General features: G+C 41.7%; 1 protein-coding gene across 2 annotated transcripts in view; it reads right to left on the reverse strand.

The window, feature by feature from the left end:
- iws1 (interacts with SUPT6H, CTD assembly factor 1) overlaps positions 1-18,125 on the reverse strand; it is an 87,541-nt gene that overhangs the window by 59,807 nt on the left and 9,609 nt on the right. For both annotated transcript variants that reach the window (XM_084334276.1, XM_084334275.1), the window contains exon 5: positions 1,059-1,263. In XM_084334276.1, coding sequence (XP_084190402.1) covers positions 1,059-1,263 — 205 coding nt within the window. The remainder of the gene's footprint in view (positions 1-1,058; positions 1,264-18,125) is intronic.

The raw sequence follows: 18,125 nt of genomic DNA on the forward strand, positions 1-18,125 counted from the left end.
AGACTGACTTTTAGCACCAAGAACATCTGATGTTAAGAGTTACTTAAAAGCTTCAACATTGCCATTTGCTGATCCATTTGAACTCTTTAAGAAAATAAAGAGTGGATCTTGTGAACCTTGGTGTCCGGTCGTCCTGAGTTAGTTGCACAGGATCAGAGCCACTCAGGGAGCCTCGCTCCCCAGCGCGTCTCCAGAGCATCGGCACTGGGGAGGCACCGATACTGGTAACAGATATCGGTCGGATACCAGGCTCAAATAGAATATCTGTATCTGAGAATTAACCCATGTTAACTCTAATAAATGGAGAAAAAATTATTATATCTCAATAATTTTTGTTCAATGACCCCAAAATGTCAAGACGGTCTATACTGTTCATTAAAAGCACCTTGCATGTGTGAGTGAATGTGTGAATGAGAGGAACAAATTGTAAAGCATTTTGGATAAAAGTGCTACATGAACGCAGTCCATTTACCAGAAAACGCCGGTAACTGTTAACTGAAACATTTTTTTTTATCTACTTTTTTTCCCCATTTTTTCTATTTTTCTCCCATCCCAATTTCGTATCATCCAATTCTACCCTCCCCTGCCTCGAACGTTGTTAGACCATGCCTCCCACTGGTCGGCTGCATTGTGGACCAAGCCTTGCATCACGTGTCCCCTCCGGTACACGAGGAGGCAGCCGTTGCATCTTTTCACCTGCACAGCGCGATCTCTCAGTGGCGAGGAGTAACGCGTGGGAGGCTCATGCTGCCCCCGATACTTCCTGATTCTGCTGTACAGGCGCACCAACCGACCTGTAGGAGTCGCTGTCCACAACGTCCGATCCCCACCCACCAGCTTCCCACCCCCTAATACTGCCAATTGTATTAGTATGAACGACCAGCCAAGCCGGAAGCAACGCAAAGAGCTGGGCTCGAACCCAGCATATCCTGCGTTAGTGGCGAGCGTCTTGCCCACTGCGCCACTTAGGGGCTTAGATATTTCTAATAGAATATCGGAACGCCAATATGCCTTCAAACGCCCGTCCCGAATATGGACTGAAAACAAAGGACACTCACTCCTCTTGATCCTCCCCTCCCGAGTCGCTGTCGCTGCCGAACAGAGTCTTCTCGTCCTTCTTGATCGCGCCGTCCTTGGCGTCCTCGTCCTCCTCGCTGTCGGAGCCCAGCTCCCTGAGTTTGGCGGCCATGCTCTTTCGCTGGGCCGCGCTGCCGTCGCTGTCGGAGTTCTCATCGCCTGACTGTGCCCTGCTCTTCTTCACCGCTAGAGAGGGAGAGAAATACAAGGTGTGGCTATATGTAAGGGATAATGTATAGCTACGAGGTCATTGTCGCAAAATAATTGACCGACACAGAGTTTAGAACACAGAGGCGCTGCGCCGAGGTGTTCTTTAAACGTAGTGAAGGTCAATTATTTTGCGACAATGACAGAGTATAGCTATACATTATCCCGCTTATTACATGGCTAACTTACTAACAATATACCTAATTCATTTTACACCATCGACAAGACGAGATCAAATGCAGACGCTGTTCTGTTCTGTCGCTCCTCTGTCGCTCCGCTGTCATCGCCGGCAGCTTCGCCAGCAGCCGGCAGGTGTGTCTGATTGGCTGCACTGATGCAGTGTGTGTCAGTAGGCTTGATTGCTACAGCTGCGCACAGCGGTCATTATTGCTCGGCAGAGGTCCGTTATCGAGTAATAACGGACCTCTGACGAGCGCTATTGACCAATCACAATCAAGCATTTTGGCGAATGTTAAAACGCCATGTAATAAATATATTTATACAACAGGTAGTAGTAGGGGTGGATGGTATAAACTGTATGAATTTGCTCTACAATATGGATTTTGACTATACCTTGTAACCGGTAGAGCAGCTCTAAAATAGCAATGACGTCATGTAACCACAGCGCAACTATTTCACTCGCATTTGCCCCTAAAAATAGATAGAATTAGTCATAGATAATAGATATGTGCGAACTGGAAAAAGTTATTTAGGAGCACAGAGGCTTCGCGCAGTGGGCGTGTCAACACGCAATTGTCATTTCATAATAAACACATATCACGCGCGGCGCACAGCAAGTTTCAATTTCAGTTCCTGGCATTTTTAACCAGTGGAGAAAAGAGAGATTTCCCTATCGTTTTTCTTATATGAATTATTCAACCTACGTTAATAAAACATACCTGGTGATCAACTACAGTTTGCTGTGAACATGTGATATGTGTGTAGTGTTCTGATAACGACTATTGGTGAAGCGATGTCGAAATTAATTTGAGTTAGGCAGCGCGAGCTGGATGCTGGATTTGCGAGAAGCTTGCAACTGCAGAGCCGCAGAGCTGACAGCTGTGCCCGCACAGTGCAATACTCCAATTCAGCCATTGGCAATTCAGCCGTTGGGTGGGTGGAGCTGTTGAGCGGGCCTGTGACCGGACCTGAAAGCGCCGCTGGCTCTGCGGCTCTGCAGTTGCATACTATTGGGATTTGTTTTATCGCTTCGTTGGGAGCAGCACGGAGTCTCGAGGGACTTATTTTATTTGGAATATAATGACTGTATATGCAAAAGTAGCCTAGTTTTAAGTTAAAATATTATAAATCTACATGCCTTGAGGATGTCATTCTTTATATAGCCTGCCTATCAATTGTTTTTAAGCTCAGTAAACTGACCGGAATTTCTCCCATTTGTCCGGCAGATTGAAATCTTGCAGGACACGGACCGGCAAAAAAAAATTCTAACGGAAACCCTGATACAGTGATGTATACCGTTACCGTCTATGCTTCAAATTATACCGTGATATACATTATAGACCATACCGTCCACCCCTAACAGGTAGGTCGGACCACGCATTGTGATTGGTCGAGAGCGTTCTAAGCCGCGAGTATATTCATGATACACTCACGGTTAAATCACCATGAATATACCACTGCGCTGGCTTTAGAATGTTGTCGAAAGTTTCAACCGCCATCAAAACGGTAACTGTAACTACAAAACGGTAACTCGACTGTCAACATGACCTACTCCGCCGACAATGGGTCTCATTCCCGAAAATTTTTCAAAGATATATTCTGGAAGACTTATCTTGGAACCACTGAGAGATAATCAATGACAAGTTCACTCTGAGTCCTGAACGTGCTGGTAATATGTCTTAAGTGGCTGAAAAGGTCGCACAAATGATATGATCTGATATCTGCTTGGAGAATGGCATTCAGTCTTAAACTCGAAAGCGCGTTCCCGTTCAGGTCATTTGCATACAAAACACCGCCTCCAGAGCTCCTTATAAGGCAACTAGTGACGCAGCTGTGTGCAAATGAGTTGGCGGAAGTGCTTTGCGAGTCTTGCGAGCCGCGTGATTACGAAACCTAGCGCCAGTCAGTGCCAATCAGAGAGCGTCTGCGAGAAATGCGGCTAGGTTTCGTAATTTACAGTTTACCTGCCGAGTTGGTGTGCGTTTTGAATTCTGAGGGTAACTGTTATAGTAGTGTGGGGTATACGGTGGACGTCGTTGCAATGTATTGGGGCGGAACAGAGTATTTTATGGTCATATTTAGTACATTGTCATGGAATACACCGCTCGGAAACGAGGCTGGCTAGGCTAATTAGCTTGCACAGCGCTATTTTACAGTTTACCTGCCGAGTTGGTGTGTGTTTTGAATTCTGAGGGTAACTGTTATAGTAGTGTGGGGTAGGGCTGGGCGATATGACCAAAAACATTATCGCGATAAAATTATTTTCATATAACTCTATATCGATAATTATCGTCGATATGTCTGTCAAGTTTAATTAACTTCTTATGGTGCTGCGAATGTCTCGAGTCGAGTTGATGTCGTCATCAGTCCGCGCACGTTAGCAGTTAGCCGACAAGCGGAGTATCTCATGACAATGTAATAAATATGACACTAAAATACTCTCTTCCGCCACAATATATTGAAACGACGTCCACTGTATACCCCACACTACTATAAACGTGGCCTCAGAATTCACGCCACACACATACTCTGCACGTAAATATATAAAACAGCACCGTGCAAGCTAGTTATCCTAGCCAGCCTGTTGTTTCTAAGCGGTGTATTCCATGACAATGTGCTAAATATGACACTAAAATACTCTCTTCCGCCACAATATATTGAAACGACGTCCACTGTATATAGGGATGGGAATCGAAAACCGGTTCCCGTTGGGAACCGGTTCCTAATTGGCCGATGCCTGGAACCGTGTGGCTCCTGTGACTTTCGATTCCCTTATCGCTGCCTACAGTTGCGCAATAACGTTACGTTAGCATGTAGCCATGGCAGACTCTATTTGATTCCTTAAGGGCTCGAAATTGCCTGGGTTTTGGTAATATGCTCCCGAAATGCTCCCGCTGTTTGGCTACTTCTATGTGCAGTGAAAACTACTTGAATGCTTTAGAACAGTCATTGATTTAGTTTAGGGTGAGCTAAAATTAGCCGCGGAGCTATCGCTAGCTAACGTGAGCTAACGCTATTTAATCAAGCTCACAAAGAGAGATAAACAGCTGACAGCGGATAGTACAGGTACAAATACAATAAAACAGCGGGTGGGGACTGTTGTGTAAACCTTGTACTCTTTAGTTCACATATAATAAGAGCCGGATTGTTTGTTTACTAAGTCTCTACTAGTCTACTCTGAGTCCGTCAGACAGGAAGTACCATGGTGCAACATACAAATGTGTCCGTGTAGCAACACAAGCCAATACTAAGGACAGGGGCCCGGGGAGGGAGCTCTCTCTCTCTCTGTGTGTGTGTGTGTGTGTGTGTGTGTGTGTGTGTGTGTGTGCGTGTGTGTGTGTGTGTGCGTGCGTGTGTGCGTGTGTGTGTGTGTGTGTGAGAGAGAGTGTGAGTGAGAGACAGAAGTCAGAGGAATAACAACCTGTTATTCAATAGATTAAATTCGTTTAAGAATAAAAAAATAAATACATTTTAAGAGAATCTCAAATACATTATTTTATTTAAGTGTAGGCTATAGTTAATGTTTTATTTTTTACAGTTTTTGTATTTTTCTGACATGGGGGCTCAACAATAAATGACAATCAGAAATGTCAAGTTGCATGTTGTTATTCTAACCAGCTTAGACCCCGACGCTCTGCATCTTCTGGCCGCCTCAGACCTACTCCTATCCGAGCTCCGGGAGGGTCATCAAAGAGAAGTCGCCTATTCTCAGTCCTTGCCCCACAATGGTGGAATGAACTACCCACCCCAGTTAGGACAGCCGAATCACGTCCAATCTTTCGCCGTCGACTAAAGACGCACTTCTTCAACCATTATCTGAATAAAAAAATATATATCTAACCCTAACTAACCGTACTGTCATGCACTTGTCCTAATAAACTAACCTACACTGTAGCACTCAACACTTTGATGAACATTGTTGCTCAGCTGATAGAGTTGTGCCCTTCCTGATGGCTTGTCGTACAGAACTTGTAAGTCGCTTTGGATAAAAGCGTCAGCTAAATGACTAAATGTAGTTCTGTTGCATTTCCAATTTATTTATTTAAATTATAAATTGATCAGGTATCGATAAGGGAATCGATAAAGAATCGAATCGATAAGCAGAATCGATAATGGAATCGTATCGATAAAATCCTATCAATTCCCATCCCTAACTGTATACCCCACACTACTATAAACGTGGCCTCAGAATTCACGCCACACACATACTCGGCACGTAAATATATAAAACAGCGCCGTGCAAGCTAATTAGCCTAGCAAGCCTTGTTGTTGAGTGAGTCCTACCTCTGGGTCTCTTCCGGGTCTCCTTCGCTCTCTGCCATCTCCTTCACTGATGGGACGATACATCGATCCAGATCGATATATCGATCTATTATCAATTATCAAATAGGATCGATGCAACGTAAAAAGATCGATTCATATTGCGATACTCTTATTTTGAAAATCCCCTCGTGAGCATATCCACCCGGCTGCAACAACAACAACAGTAGCTCAGCGCAACTCAGCGTGTGTAGACGTTAGACAGCATTGCTTCAGAGTCCGCCTATTTTGCCCGAAATAAGTGCCTGTTGTTTTTTTCCCCACAAGGGGTCAAATGCATCTAACATGCTTTCCATCCTCGCCATTTCTTTATGCCCACGTCGCGTTAAATACCGAAATTAGCGTTGCGTTAGCGTGAGCTAACTAAGCTAAGCTGATAGAGCCATAGAGAGACTGGGAAGGAGGGGGGGTTACTGCATTCTCGAGATAGCCCCACTAACAGAATCTGGCCGCCTAAATATTAAAGGCAACCAACTTGTGTCTAACCACGCCCAACTTGCGTCTAGCCACGCCCCCGCGGCGACGCATCAGCAGCAGAGCAGAGCGGAGCTCGGCCGCGGAGCTCCGTCGCGGCAGCATTATATGCCAGTAACCGCCCCTTATTCAGTATCCAGAAATAGCTCAATTGGCAACGCTGCATGGCTGTGGATCCTACGGCTCGTTGCTGGCTAGTTCGATTCCCTTCATTTTTTTTTTTTTTTTTAACGTGCATTCGCATTCTTTCGCCGTTAAGTTTAGGCATAACTTTAAGCATTGTTTCGGAGTTGGTTAAGGTTAGGCATTGTTTCGGAGTTGCTTAAGGTTAGAAGGGTTAAGTTTAGGCGCTGTTAAGGAGCTGGTTAAGGTTAGAGTTTGACTTTGACTTGACTGTTGCTCCTGTGCCTCCATGTGTACCTGTATATTCTTATACTGACTGTAATAACTTTTTGAATTATTTTGTGGATAAGGTCAGTGGTGTTAGAGCAGGCATCTGCCCCTCATCCCTTTCTGACAGCCTTCCTACCACTGTCTCTCCTCCTCTCACGCTGCTAGACTCGTTCTCTCCAGTCACCTTAGAGCAGGTTTCTATAGTGCTGCACAAAACGAAACCCTCTTTTAATCCCCTTGATGCCGTTCCCTCATCCCTGATTTTAGAGGTCCTTAACTCAATTGGTCCCACAATTCTGTCAATAATTAACCGCTCTCTGGCATCAGGTTCTGTCCCTAGCCTTTTTAAACATGCCATAGTTCAACCTCTTTTAAAAAAGGCTAACCTAGACCCCTCTCTTCCTGAGAATTATAGACCAATCTCCAAACTACCTCTGCTGTCCAAGGTGCTGGAGAAAATTGTGGCTGAGCAGCTTCTCATGGTTCTAGAAACCCATAATCTGCATGACCCATTCCAATCAGGCTTTCGGAAATTTCATTCCACCGAAACAGCCCTTCTTAAGGTTACCAATGACATTGTAATGGCTGCAGATGATGGTAAACACTCACTATTAGTTTTATTGGACCTCAGCGCAGCCTTTGACACAGTTGATCATGTGGTTATGGTGCGTGGGCTCAATGATGTGTTTGGGATCTCTGGGTCAGCACTGAGATGGTTCTCATCTTACCTAGCTGATAGAAGCTTTTCTGTGTCAGTGGGTCAGTTCATGTCGGACTCTACCCCACTGTCCTGTGGGGTTCCGCAGGGTTCTGTGCTAGGGCCAATGCTGTTCTCCCTATATATGTTTCCCCTAAGCCAGATTATTAAACGTTTTAATGGAATATTTTATCAATTTTATGCGGATGACATCCAATTGTATTGTTCTTTTAAGCCCAGTGAGTGTAATCGTTTTTGCATTATTAATGAATGCATCGATGCCATCAAGAGCTGGATGGCTGATAATTTCCTTCAGCTTAATGCAAGTAAGACAGAAGCCCTCATTATTGCTCCCGACCACATCATCCCCATTATAAAAAATTCTATTGGACCCTTGGGTCAGTGTGTCAAACCTCATGTGAGGAACTTAGGTGTCTCTCTGTCTTTTAACAGCCATGTCAACCAGCTCACACGGTCATGTTTTTATCAGCTCAGAAACATTGCCAAATTAAGATTTGTTGTTTCTAGAGCTGAAATGGAAATGATCATCCATGCTTTTATTTCATCACGCCTGGACTATTGCAATTCAATTTTTACCTGTCTGGATAAATCTGTGCTAAACCGCTTGCAAATCATTCAAAACGCAGCGGCAAGGCTTTTAACTGGGACAAGTAGGCGTGCCCACATCACCCCTATTTTATCCACTCTACATTGGCTCCCCATTAATTATCGTGTCCATTTTAAAATTCTTGTTTTAACTTTTAAAGCCCTCCAAGGTAGATCCCATGTGTACATTTTTAATTTACTGCGCCCCTACTCCCCCAGTCGTGCACTTAGGTCCTCCCACCAAAATCTCCTGGTTGTCCCACGGACCCAGTTAATAACAAAAGGTGACCGGTCCTTCCAATTTATGGCCCCTACCCTTTGGAACACCCTCCCCCTTTCTATGCGTTCACTTGACTCCCTATCCACTTTTAAGGAACAGTTGAAAACGTTTTTATTCAGACAGGCTTTTAAATAATTCCTGGTTGTATACGTTGTTTATTTATTTATAATTGTTGTTTTGTTTTTAGTTGCACTCATATTTAGTTATTTAATTGTAACTATGCCTATGCTTACGATGTGTCAGAATTGTTTTATGTGTAGTGCGTTCATATATGTTGCTATGTTTTACTTCTGTGAAGCACTTTGTGATTTTATCTGAGAAAGGTGCTATACAAATAAAGTTTACTTACTTACTTACTTAGAGAATGGCAATAGACAGCCTATTTCCGCGCTGCAGCGCGAGGCAATAGACAGCCTATTTCCGCGCTGCCGCTCTCTCGCGCTGCCGTGGTCACATGGGCGTATTGGCCAATCAGAGAAACGCTAAACACAAGTTGGTTGCCTTTAATATTCACGCAATCTGGCCGGTACTGCACCTTCTGACTCCCAATATGCCTTTTCCAGCCAAAATACAGCGCTGTGATAAGATATTAATATCGGGAAAAAAAGAAAAACTAACCAAAAACAGTGAACAGGAGGTCTATTTGTATTAAAAACAATAGATTGTTTTTCATTTAAATGTCTGGAAGAGATCAAAAATAAAAATGTCAAATGATATTTCCATTGCCTTTTTTTTGTTGATTTAAATGTTACTGATTGTGTTAAATGGGCATATAATACGTCTCATATCGATCGCAGGCACCTGAATCGAATCGTATCGTGGCAGACTTTGTGATATCGGAAAATATTGTATCGTTGTCCAAAGAATCGATATCGTATCGTATCGTGATGAAACTGGTGATTCCCACCCCTATTTATCGCCCAGCCCTAGTGTGGGGTATACGGTGGACGTCGTTGCAATGTATTGGGGCGGAACAGAGTATTTTAGGGTCATATTTAGTACATTGTCATGAGATACTCCGCTTGCTTTGGCTAACTGCTAACGTGCGCGGACTGATGACGACATCAACTCGACTCTCGAGACATTCGCAGCAGCAAAACAAGTATATTAATAGCCAGTCCATCGGCGCCGGGCATAATAAGTTAATTAAACTTGACAGACATTATATCGACGATAATTATCGATATCGAGTTATATGAAAATAATTTTATAATTTTAGCGCGATAACGTTTTTGGCCATATCGCCCAGCCCTAGATTAATGTATTGGCATCATATACAGCTCGCGGTACACCTGCCGCAGCGCACACACGCGTGCGCGCAGTACTGTATATGAATGAATGAAATATAATATATATAGCCTACGGCGGGCGTAATGAATGATCGCAGTATGGCTTATTATTCCATAATTAAGACTATAGGCTACTGTTCATTCGTAGGCGCACACAAGACTTGTTATGGAATATTAATGCAGTCTATTTCCAGTGCACCGATTAGCTTTAGTTCTTATTTATTTATCCACTGTCATTTCAGTGTTGGTGTTGTGTATTTCAATATAAGTTTAATTGATTAATGATATATTCAAAGGAATGCAGGTTTATAGGTTTATCAACCCCTCCAATGTACAGTAAATTACCAAGTATGGTTGTCAATATTCCAATGTACAGTTTTGCTTGTACAGTGTAAGTCTATCCGCCACCCACCCCTCCTACTCAACCTCCTCCAACAGTTTCTACGTCAAATGTACTCTTTTCTGGACTCTTTTTGTATCACAAACAGTACTGTATTTGCAAATCTGGTATGTCATAAATGTATAGATGTAGCAGTACTGTCTATCTGTCGTGTGTGTCATATATGTTATGATGAATTGAAAATGGGGGACCCTGATGTAAACAAGACGAAATTCTTTCTCTGGTCTGCATCCCCTTATGTAATTGAGCTGTACTGTACTGTACCCATTCTGCAAACTGTTAATAAAGTTTTCAATCAATCAAACAAAGGTCTGTCCCATTGTATACATTGCAATTCAAATGTATATAATTAATCATTAAAACAGATGTGTAACAAATAAGAAATACAAATTCCACAGAAGGCATTAAATAATTATTATTTTCAATCATTTCACAATAATTGCATAATTGTGTTTGAATATCTGAGTAATTAAAGTAATTATACATTTGTCCAAAATAGCTGGTTCAGATATGGTTAAGCAGCTGCCCTGTGATCAGATGAATCCATATTATTAATTTGTCAGACATCAAATGCGTAATTTCTTATCGTACAAATATTGTCATATTTATTTTAATTATGATTAAGTAATTAATTCCAAGGAGGCCTGTAGCATTGACGTGAAGGAATCACTATGAGAACACAGTCTGTCAAGTTATAATGACATTGTAAATTAGTCAATCAATCATGAGATTTGATCGTGGCTGAGAGCAGATTTAAGAGTGCTCCTCAGCACTCTTAAATCTGCTCTCAGCCACGATCAAATGTGATCTCAGGAAAATTTGGGGACTCCCACTCCCAGCCCTAATATGTCTTAAATGGGCCGAAATCTGGCTAAGGCGAAATTTATTGTCGTAACTTCGTTCGGAAATGAGACCCAATATTACGTTTGATTTAACATACCCGTTAACAATAAACTAGTGGATATAAATAGATGACGGGCCTACATCTAACGGTAATAATAAAAACAGCCTCATTAGACATGTCAATCCATGAGCTCAGAAGGCCTGTGCATGGCCCAATGTTACATTTGATTTAATGTACCCGTTAACTATAAACAAGTAGAGGATCAGCACCTCGGACAGTTCCGGGAGTTGGGACAGTTCAATGCCCAGGCCGTGACTTGGTGATGTTAAAGGCTTTCTCCAGCGCGTCCAAGCTGCTCTTTCGATGGATTGGCATGTCTAATAATGCTGTTTTTATTATTACAGTTAGATGTATGGCATGTCTAATAATGCCGTTTTTATTATTACCGTTAGATGTATGGCATGTCTAATAATGCTGTTTTTATTATTACCGTTAGATGTATGGCATGTCTAATAATGCTGTTTTTATTATTACCGTTAGATGTATGGCATGTCTAATAATGCTGTTTTTATTATTACCGTTAGATGTATGGCATGTCTAATAATGCTGTTTTTATTATTACCGTTAGATGTAGGCCCGTCCTCTATATCCACTAGTTAACAGGCACGTTAAATTAGACCAATACATCATTCGTTTGCAGTCTAATAATGCTGTTTTTATTATTACCGTTAGATGTAGGCCCGTCCTCCATCTATCCACTCGTATAGTTAACGGGTACGTTAAATTAGATATCAATCTGTTAATAAAGTTTTCAATCAAACCTCACATTGTTAAACTGGGCATGCGTCAACCAAAGTCCTGTCGCAGCCGCCCAATAGAATAACTTAAAGATAAAGACTCACAAGACTGTATAGCTTAACATATTCCCGCCCAACCACGGAAATGTCCGTGTTTCGAATCCAACGCTAGAGGGCCATCCACGGACATGACCGTGGCAAGGTTGTTTTGGCTTTTATTCCATTTTAATAACCTACTCAAGGTCACCGAGCGTTCATTACCAGCCAGATCCTCTTAGGGGCACTGTCTCGATAATGCAGTGTGCCCTGTGGCAGAACGGTGCACTCTTTTTTTATTTTTTTACTTTCAATGGAGTTTCCAGTTAGCTGGATCCTATATGTGTAGCCTGTAGCTTGGAATACCTTTTGCGACGCCGAATTCACTATGCAGTAAAGGAATATATCATCAGCCAATTGAAGGAAACAGGTATTTTTGGGTGTTTTTCAATGTATGTAATGTATAGATTGGGGGGAGATGAGAGCATCTAAAGGGTCGAAATGTGCAGGCTGACGGTGGTGGAAGAGGTGGTTCAGAGCAAGCAGGGTGATTGTGAGCAGCACACTGCCAGCGAGAGAATGTTGACATTCCAATCTAAGACACAACATTGACAGCGAGTGTGGGCCCAGAGCATAGCAGGGCGGAGATAGGGTCATCTTAATGAAACATTTTAATGGTGTGAAAGGTTATTAGCAGTTGTCATGACAGCAGGTCGCATGACAACCAGAAGGCGGGGCCGTCGTTGCTACGACGAAGATCTATAAGTCGAACGGTGTTTCCGGGTGTAAGGCAGACCAAGAGCGGCTAAGGGCAGACTACAATCTGACTAGGACTGAGAGACTCTCTCCTCTCACCAAGAGGGTGGGGAGGGGGAGGAGGAAGAATGACACAATCATTAGCTTCGGCTAACGCGAGGAGGGTCTTGGCTAACGACCAGGCCTGACCACCATTGGACTGAATAGCAGAGGGACGATAGACTGAACACACCGAAAAATCATTTGAATAGACTTTTCAAGGACAATACCATCCGTTAACATCTGAGCTGAGGCTTCCGTTTATCAAATAAACAACGCTTTTCCTTGTAAGGTATTGCGCTGTGTCGAAGTGTCGAATTCTTACGAAGGTGGAGAATTATTATGGTTTGCGGATCGTACTAACGGGGAGAGATAAGGATTATATTCAGCCAGTATATGAGACGTCAGGACCATTAAAATTACACAACGCAGAGGAATTGGATGGAGAGAGGATAACACAAGATCTTTTTCACGTAAATTACACGCTGATCAGGCCTTGTTACGATAGCCATCCACCCGATCAGCGAATGTGGCTACTGAGGCTAACGCGGTTATTGGTAATCAATAATCAGAAACGACGTCCCACGCCCCCCCCCCCCCTTCATGCATTCATGGTGGACCATCAATACCGACAATATGCATTTTGCGTTTTAGCTTTAGCTTCTGTATAGCCGAAACGCTGTTCGATTTAATGTTATTAGCTTAGCAGCCTGTATCTCGCCTTCCAGGAAATATACTAGTCCAAATCCCATATATCGCTTATATTCACGAGGCTATAAAATGAGAACGTATTGATGAAATTATTTTTTCTTTAAGCCATTTTGAAGGGACGGTTTATGGTCTCAATTGACAATGAGAATGGACAGATAGCAATACTATAAAGTATAGATTTAGCTCTACAAACATGAACTATGCAAGTCTATTTTGAAATGCTGGCCGTCTGGAGTGATATTAGACGGCCCCCAATGGCCCTGAATGTGTTAAGCAGCAATACAATAATAACTAGGGCTGGGCGATATGGCCTCTAAATGATATCGTGATATTTTTTGGTCATATCACAATACACGATATATATCGCGATATTTTGACATTTCCTCTAAAGAACTTAAAAGTGCTTGATTTAACCCTTGATGCATACAGTCACGCCAATATGATGATTATAATAAGTCCCTGCAACATATGTTTGCATTATTAAACCATGAAGATGCTTTAAAAAATTATTAAATGAAAATGTACTAAGAGTAGTCTACTGACACACTAATAAAAAAAATTATATCTAAGACAATTTATATAAAAACTCTTGGGTGCCTAAGACTTTTACACAGTACTGTGTTTTCTATCCACTTTAGCCAAACACGCATATATATATATATACACACTACTGTGAGAAAATAATAATCACACACAAAGGGATAATGGCTTATAGCAGACTTAATGATTTTAGAATATTTCAGATAATGAAATTAAATGTTTATATCATCAACTATCCTGTTAGTATTTATACTGTAACGTTTGGCTATTTTAAATCATTGAATGTAGAGAGAGAGCGAGAACGCGCAAGAGAGCCAGCCCCCCCCCCTTCTGGTTTTGTTCTAGGTTTGCGTTTTGAGCGTATAAGCTGCCGTAGGTGATGATGTCACACTCTAATGTCAACACACACAGGAAGAGTTTAACACACAGATGGAACTGGATGCCCAATATAAAGAAACAAATAACCAATAAATATGAAGTTATGTTTAAACCTCTGTTGTCAAGCGTCGTCAATATAACCCACCACCTTTCCTCACGAATGGAACTAGTGTCGTGGAGTACACTTTGAGCGTTTCCAGGGTTAGCAGCTAATGCTAGTTAGCTTAGCCTAGTCATGGGATAAGTTAGCAGCTAACGTTAGCCCATTGCTCGCATCAATTAAATTGCATGTCATTAAAGGTCTGCGCTAGTCTGTGTCTAATGAAATTACAATTGCATGTAATTTAAGGTCCACGCTGGTCTGTTTATAATGAAAATGAGGACAGCTCTGCGCTAAAGCAAGTCTCATCTCAGCCGCGACGTGACAACATATACTCGATGTTCACGATATAGTAATTTACTACATCTCATGTAGAACAAGCCGCGATACATCGAGTATACTCGATATATCGCCCAGCCCTAACTCGAACCAGTGGAATATCAGGAATATTGCCACTCTTGATGCCTACACCACTCGAGCTTCGCTCTCGTGGCTGCGGGCGCATCACAGCCGTGGCAATATTCGTGATATTCAGGGAACAAACTTAACTTTTTGACTTACCAGCCATTTGGCTGGTAGATTTTAAAAACTACCAGCCAGGCAGAATTTTTTGCGAAATAGCTTTTTAGTATATCGCCATGTGTTATTATTACTATAATATTCTCATATGCTATTTTCAATTAATATCATAAACAACATAAGGAATATTAGCATAATTTTTAGTGGACTGAAGGAATGAGTCAGTGTTAGTTTTAAATGCAAATAATTGATTGAAACATAGAAGTGGGGTCGGGACACATCATATTATGTTATGATGGATTGAAAATGGGGGACCCTGATGTAAACAAGACAAGTCTTTCTCTGGTCTGCATCCCCTTAACAATTGTATGTATTGAGCTGTACTGTACTGTACCCATTCTGCAATCTGTTAATAAACTTTTGAATCAAATCAATCAATCAATCACACACACTGTTTCAACTCACCACCCCTGCATCATATTGTAGTCTAGTCTGTCTTCAAACTTCCACTCCTCACAAAACTTTTTTATATTTGAATATCAACATTATCTGTCCATCCTCAGTAATCCTCAGTTTACTATAATATACTCCTGACTGACTTCATCGTCTTTCCAAACGCACGCACCCCCCCCCCCCCCCCCCCCCATTTCCCTTTCCTCAGTCCACACTGTTCTCTATGGCTCTGCTCTGCCTCTGATAACGTAACGTTCATTTCGGGCGATGTGGGCATGAAGGAATGGTAACGGTGCAAAGCATGTTAGATGCACTTGACCCGTTGTGAGAAAAAAGTTGAAGTCTGTTGAAGTCCGAACATTTAAATCTCTCCGGTCATAATGTCCGGTGAAAATAATTCCCTCTAAGCACAATTTGATTATTTGAATTGTATTAAAATAGGCTAAAATTAAATAGCGTATGCGATGAACGAAACAATCATTACATTTGTTTCATCGTTGCTTCACCAAGCAGGAATGACAACGATGTTGTCAGCGGGAGCTTGGTGCTGGATTTTGCGAGAAGCATCCAGCTGCAGAGCCACAGAACCCACCAGCGGTGCCCGCACGGTGCAGTACTCTAATTCAGCCATTGGCAATTCAGCTGTTGGGTGGGGGGCACTGCTGAGCGGTCCCCAGACCGGAGCTGAAAACACTGCTGCTCTGTGGCTCTGCAGCTGCATGCTTCTCGCAAAATCCAGCACCAAGCTCCCGCTGATGCAGTGGATTTTGTTAGCCGCCAGGTGGCGGGCAGATCTTAATTTCTAGTCGCCAAACATTAAATCTACAAGCCATTGGCGAATGGCGTGTGCTTATTTTGTTCCCAGAGTGTATTATTGTATTGCTGCTTAACACTTGATTGCCACTCACGAGTTTTCTTGGATTTATAATAGTTACGTTGAAAGCCACTCACGAGATTTCTTGGTTCTTTTTTTTTTAGCGATCTGAAATCATATTGAATATACCAGTTGGATACCATCTGATGTCAGGTAAGGAATCTATGTTATCAGTGTTAGGATAATCAGACTCATTTTGATGAAGATATAAGCTGTTTTGTGAAATGTGCTCTGTCGGTTTCACTGTAAAATCCATGAGGAAATGAACACGGCTATTATCAGCGCGCGGCTCGAATGGGCGTACGTGTACGTATAATATTGATCATCTAGCGCAGGGGTCACCAACCTTTTTGACATGGAGTGCCTGTTTGAAATATAGTTGTAACTAGTGTGCCTCAACAATATTCCATGCATCATAATTTTTTTCTTCTCATAATCAGGTATTTTTAATGATAATTTTTACATTATTACATCATTATTATTATTATTAACAATATTATTATGATGGTTGTATCAACCCTAAATCTGAGTTGTCTGAAATGCAATGCAGACAAACAGCTGCATACAGTGCGACCATTTCACTCACATTTGCCCATTAATTTTTGGACACATCACACACCATCGGTCATTGTTTTAAGAACATAAGTTGACTTGGTAATACTCACATTTTGAGTAAAAAAATGGCTTTTAACATGTGGAATGTTCAATGAAATAGAAAAATAAATAATAAAAATTGTTGATTAATCCCACTGGTTACAATAGTGACCGTAATAATGTTTTTGTTATAAGGCTCTGCAAATGTTACTGAATGATGTAGCAATGCATTTCCAGCTAAATTGAAATAATAAACAAATAAGGGTCTCAATTAAATATATGGTAGTAAAAAGAACCTGTGGGAGGATTTCAACAAGATAAATGCGACAACAGTGCAATTTCTTTTTTTTTAATTATAATTTTTACTGCTGCCCCCTGTGCCTATGCAAATGCCCCCGCGTGCCTAGGGTTGCCTACCCCTGATCTAGGGTTTATTTGAAAACGATTCATAAATAGGCCGACATAGGGCTGGGCGATATAACGATAAATATTGCGATATATTGTAATAATCGATATCGAATATTCAATTTTTTTTTTTTTTTTGTTTACTTTTTTTTTTTTGTGACCTGCAACAGGGCAGTTTTAAAACCAGAGACAGTGGACAGACTTGTCTTTCTTGCCTGCAACTTAAAGTAATGGCTTTGCTTGTCCAAATGACAATACTGACCGAATTGAGATTTATTTCTCTCTTGTCCATTTATTTTGTTTGCTTTCTAATTTAAAATACAGTTTGAAACCGTCTGTAGACAGTAGGCTATGTGTGCTAGCAGAGCTAGACTCCAGTCACGAGTCACGGTGCACATGTGCGGTGGTTTGTCCACCAAAAAAGCGCCAAAAGATCGAAAATAAACTAGCAGAGCCAGAACTGTTCAACTCCCCTGGAGCCACAGCCAGCAGAGAAGCCAGTTTACTTTAGCTTTTAAACCAGCTGCAGCCTGAGAACTGGAGTGTGAGGGGATGTAACACTAAAGATGGCGGGAACGACAAAGAATTGCTGCAAAATAAACATAAACTAATTTAGATAATTATCGATATCGAGAAATATGATAACATTATCATATCGTTATCGCAATATGATTTTGTGCCATATCGCCCAGCCCTAGGCCGACAAATATCAACGTTCTGGAATATTCCAGTAAAAGACTATTATCACAGAATGGCCCAGAATGGGCTGTTTTTTACCTCAAAACGGGGGCTTTTCAAAATGCTCTCAAACGGAAATGAAGCGATAAAAAACCAATTTGCCTTGACAGTACTGACTGGAAAATGATTCTTTGATAAGCGACGGGCAGATTAGACACATAGCCATAATTTAAAACATAGATTAGGCGATATTAACGTTAACATTGAAGTAGATGATGGCATTCAAGCACTAAGTCTGGCGCCACTGAAAGTAGGGCTGGGCGATATGGCCTAAATATGATATCACAATATTTTCTGACCTTTCGGCGATACACGATACGCATCACAATGTTTTTCTTTTTTTCCCCCAAACAATTCATTATGAGGTTTACCAAGACAGTATTTGAGTTTGCAAACTAACATTAAAGACAAAATAAAA

The sequence above is a fragment of the Notolepis coatsorum genome (assembly GCF_963971535.1).
Source record: "Notolepis coatsorum genome assembly, chromosome: 1".
NCBI lineage: Eukaryota > Metazoa > Chordata > Actinopteri > Aulopiformes > Paralepididae > Notolepis > Notolepis coatsorum.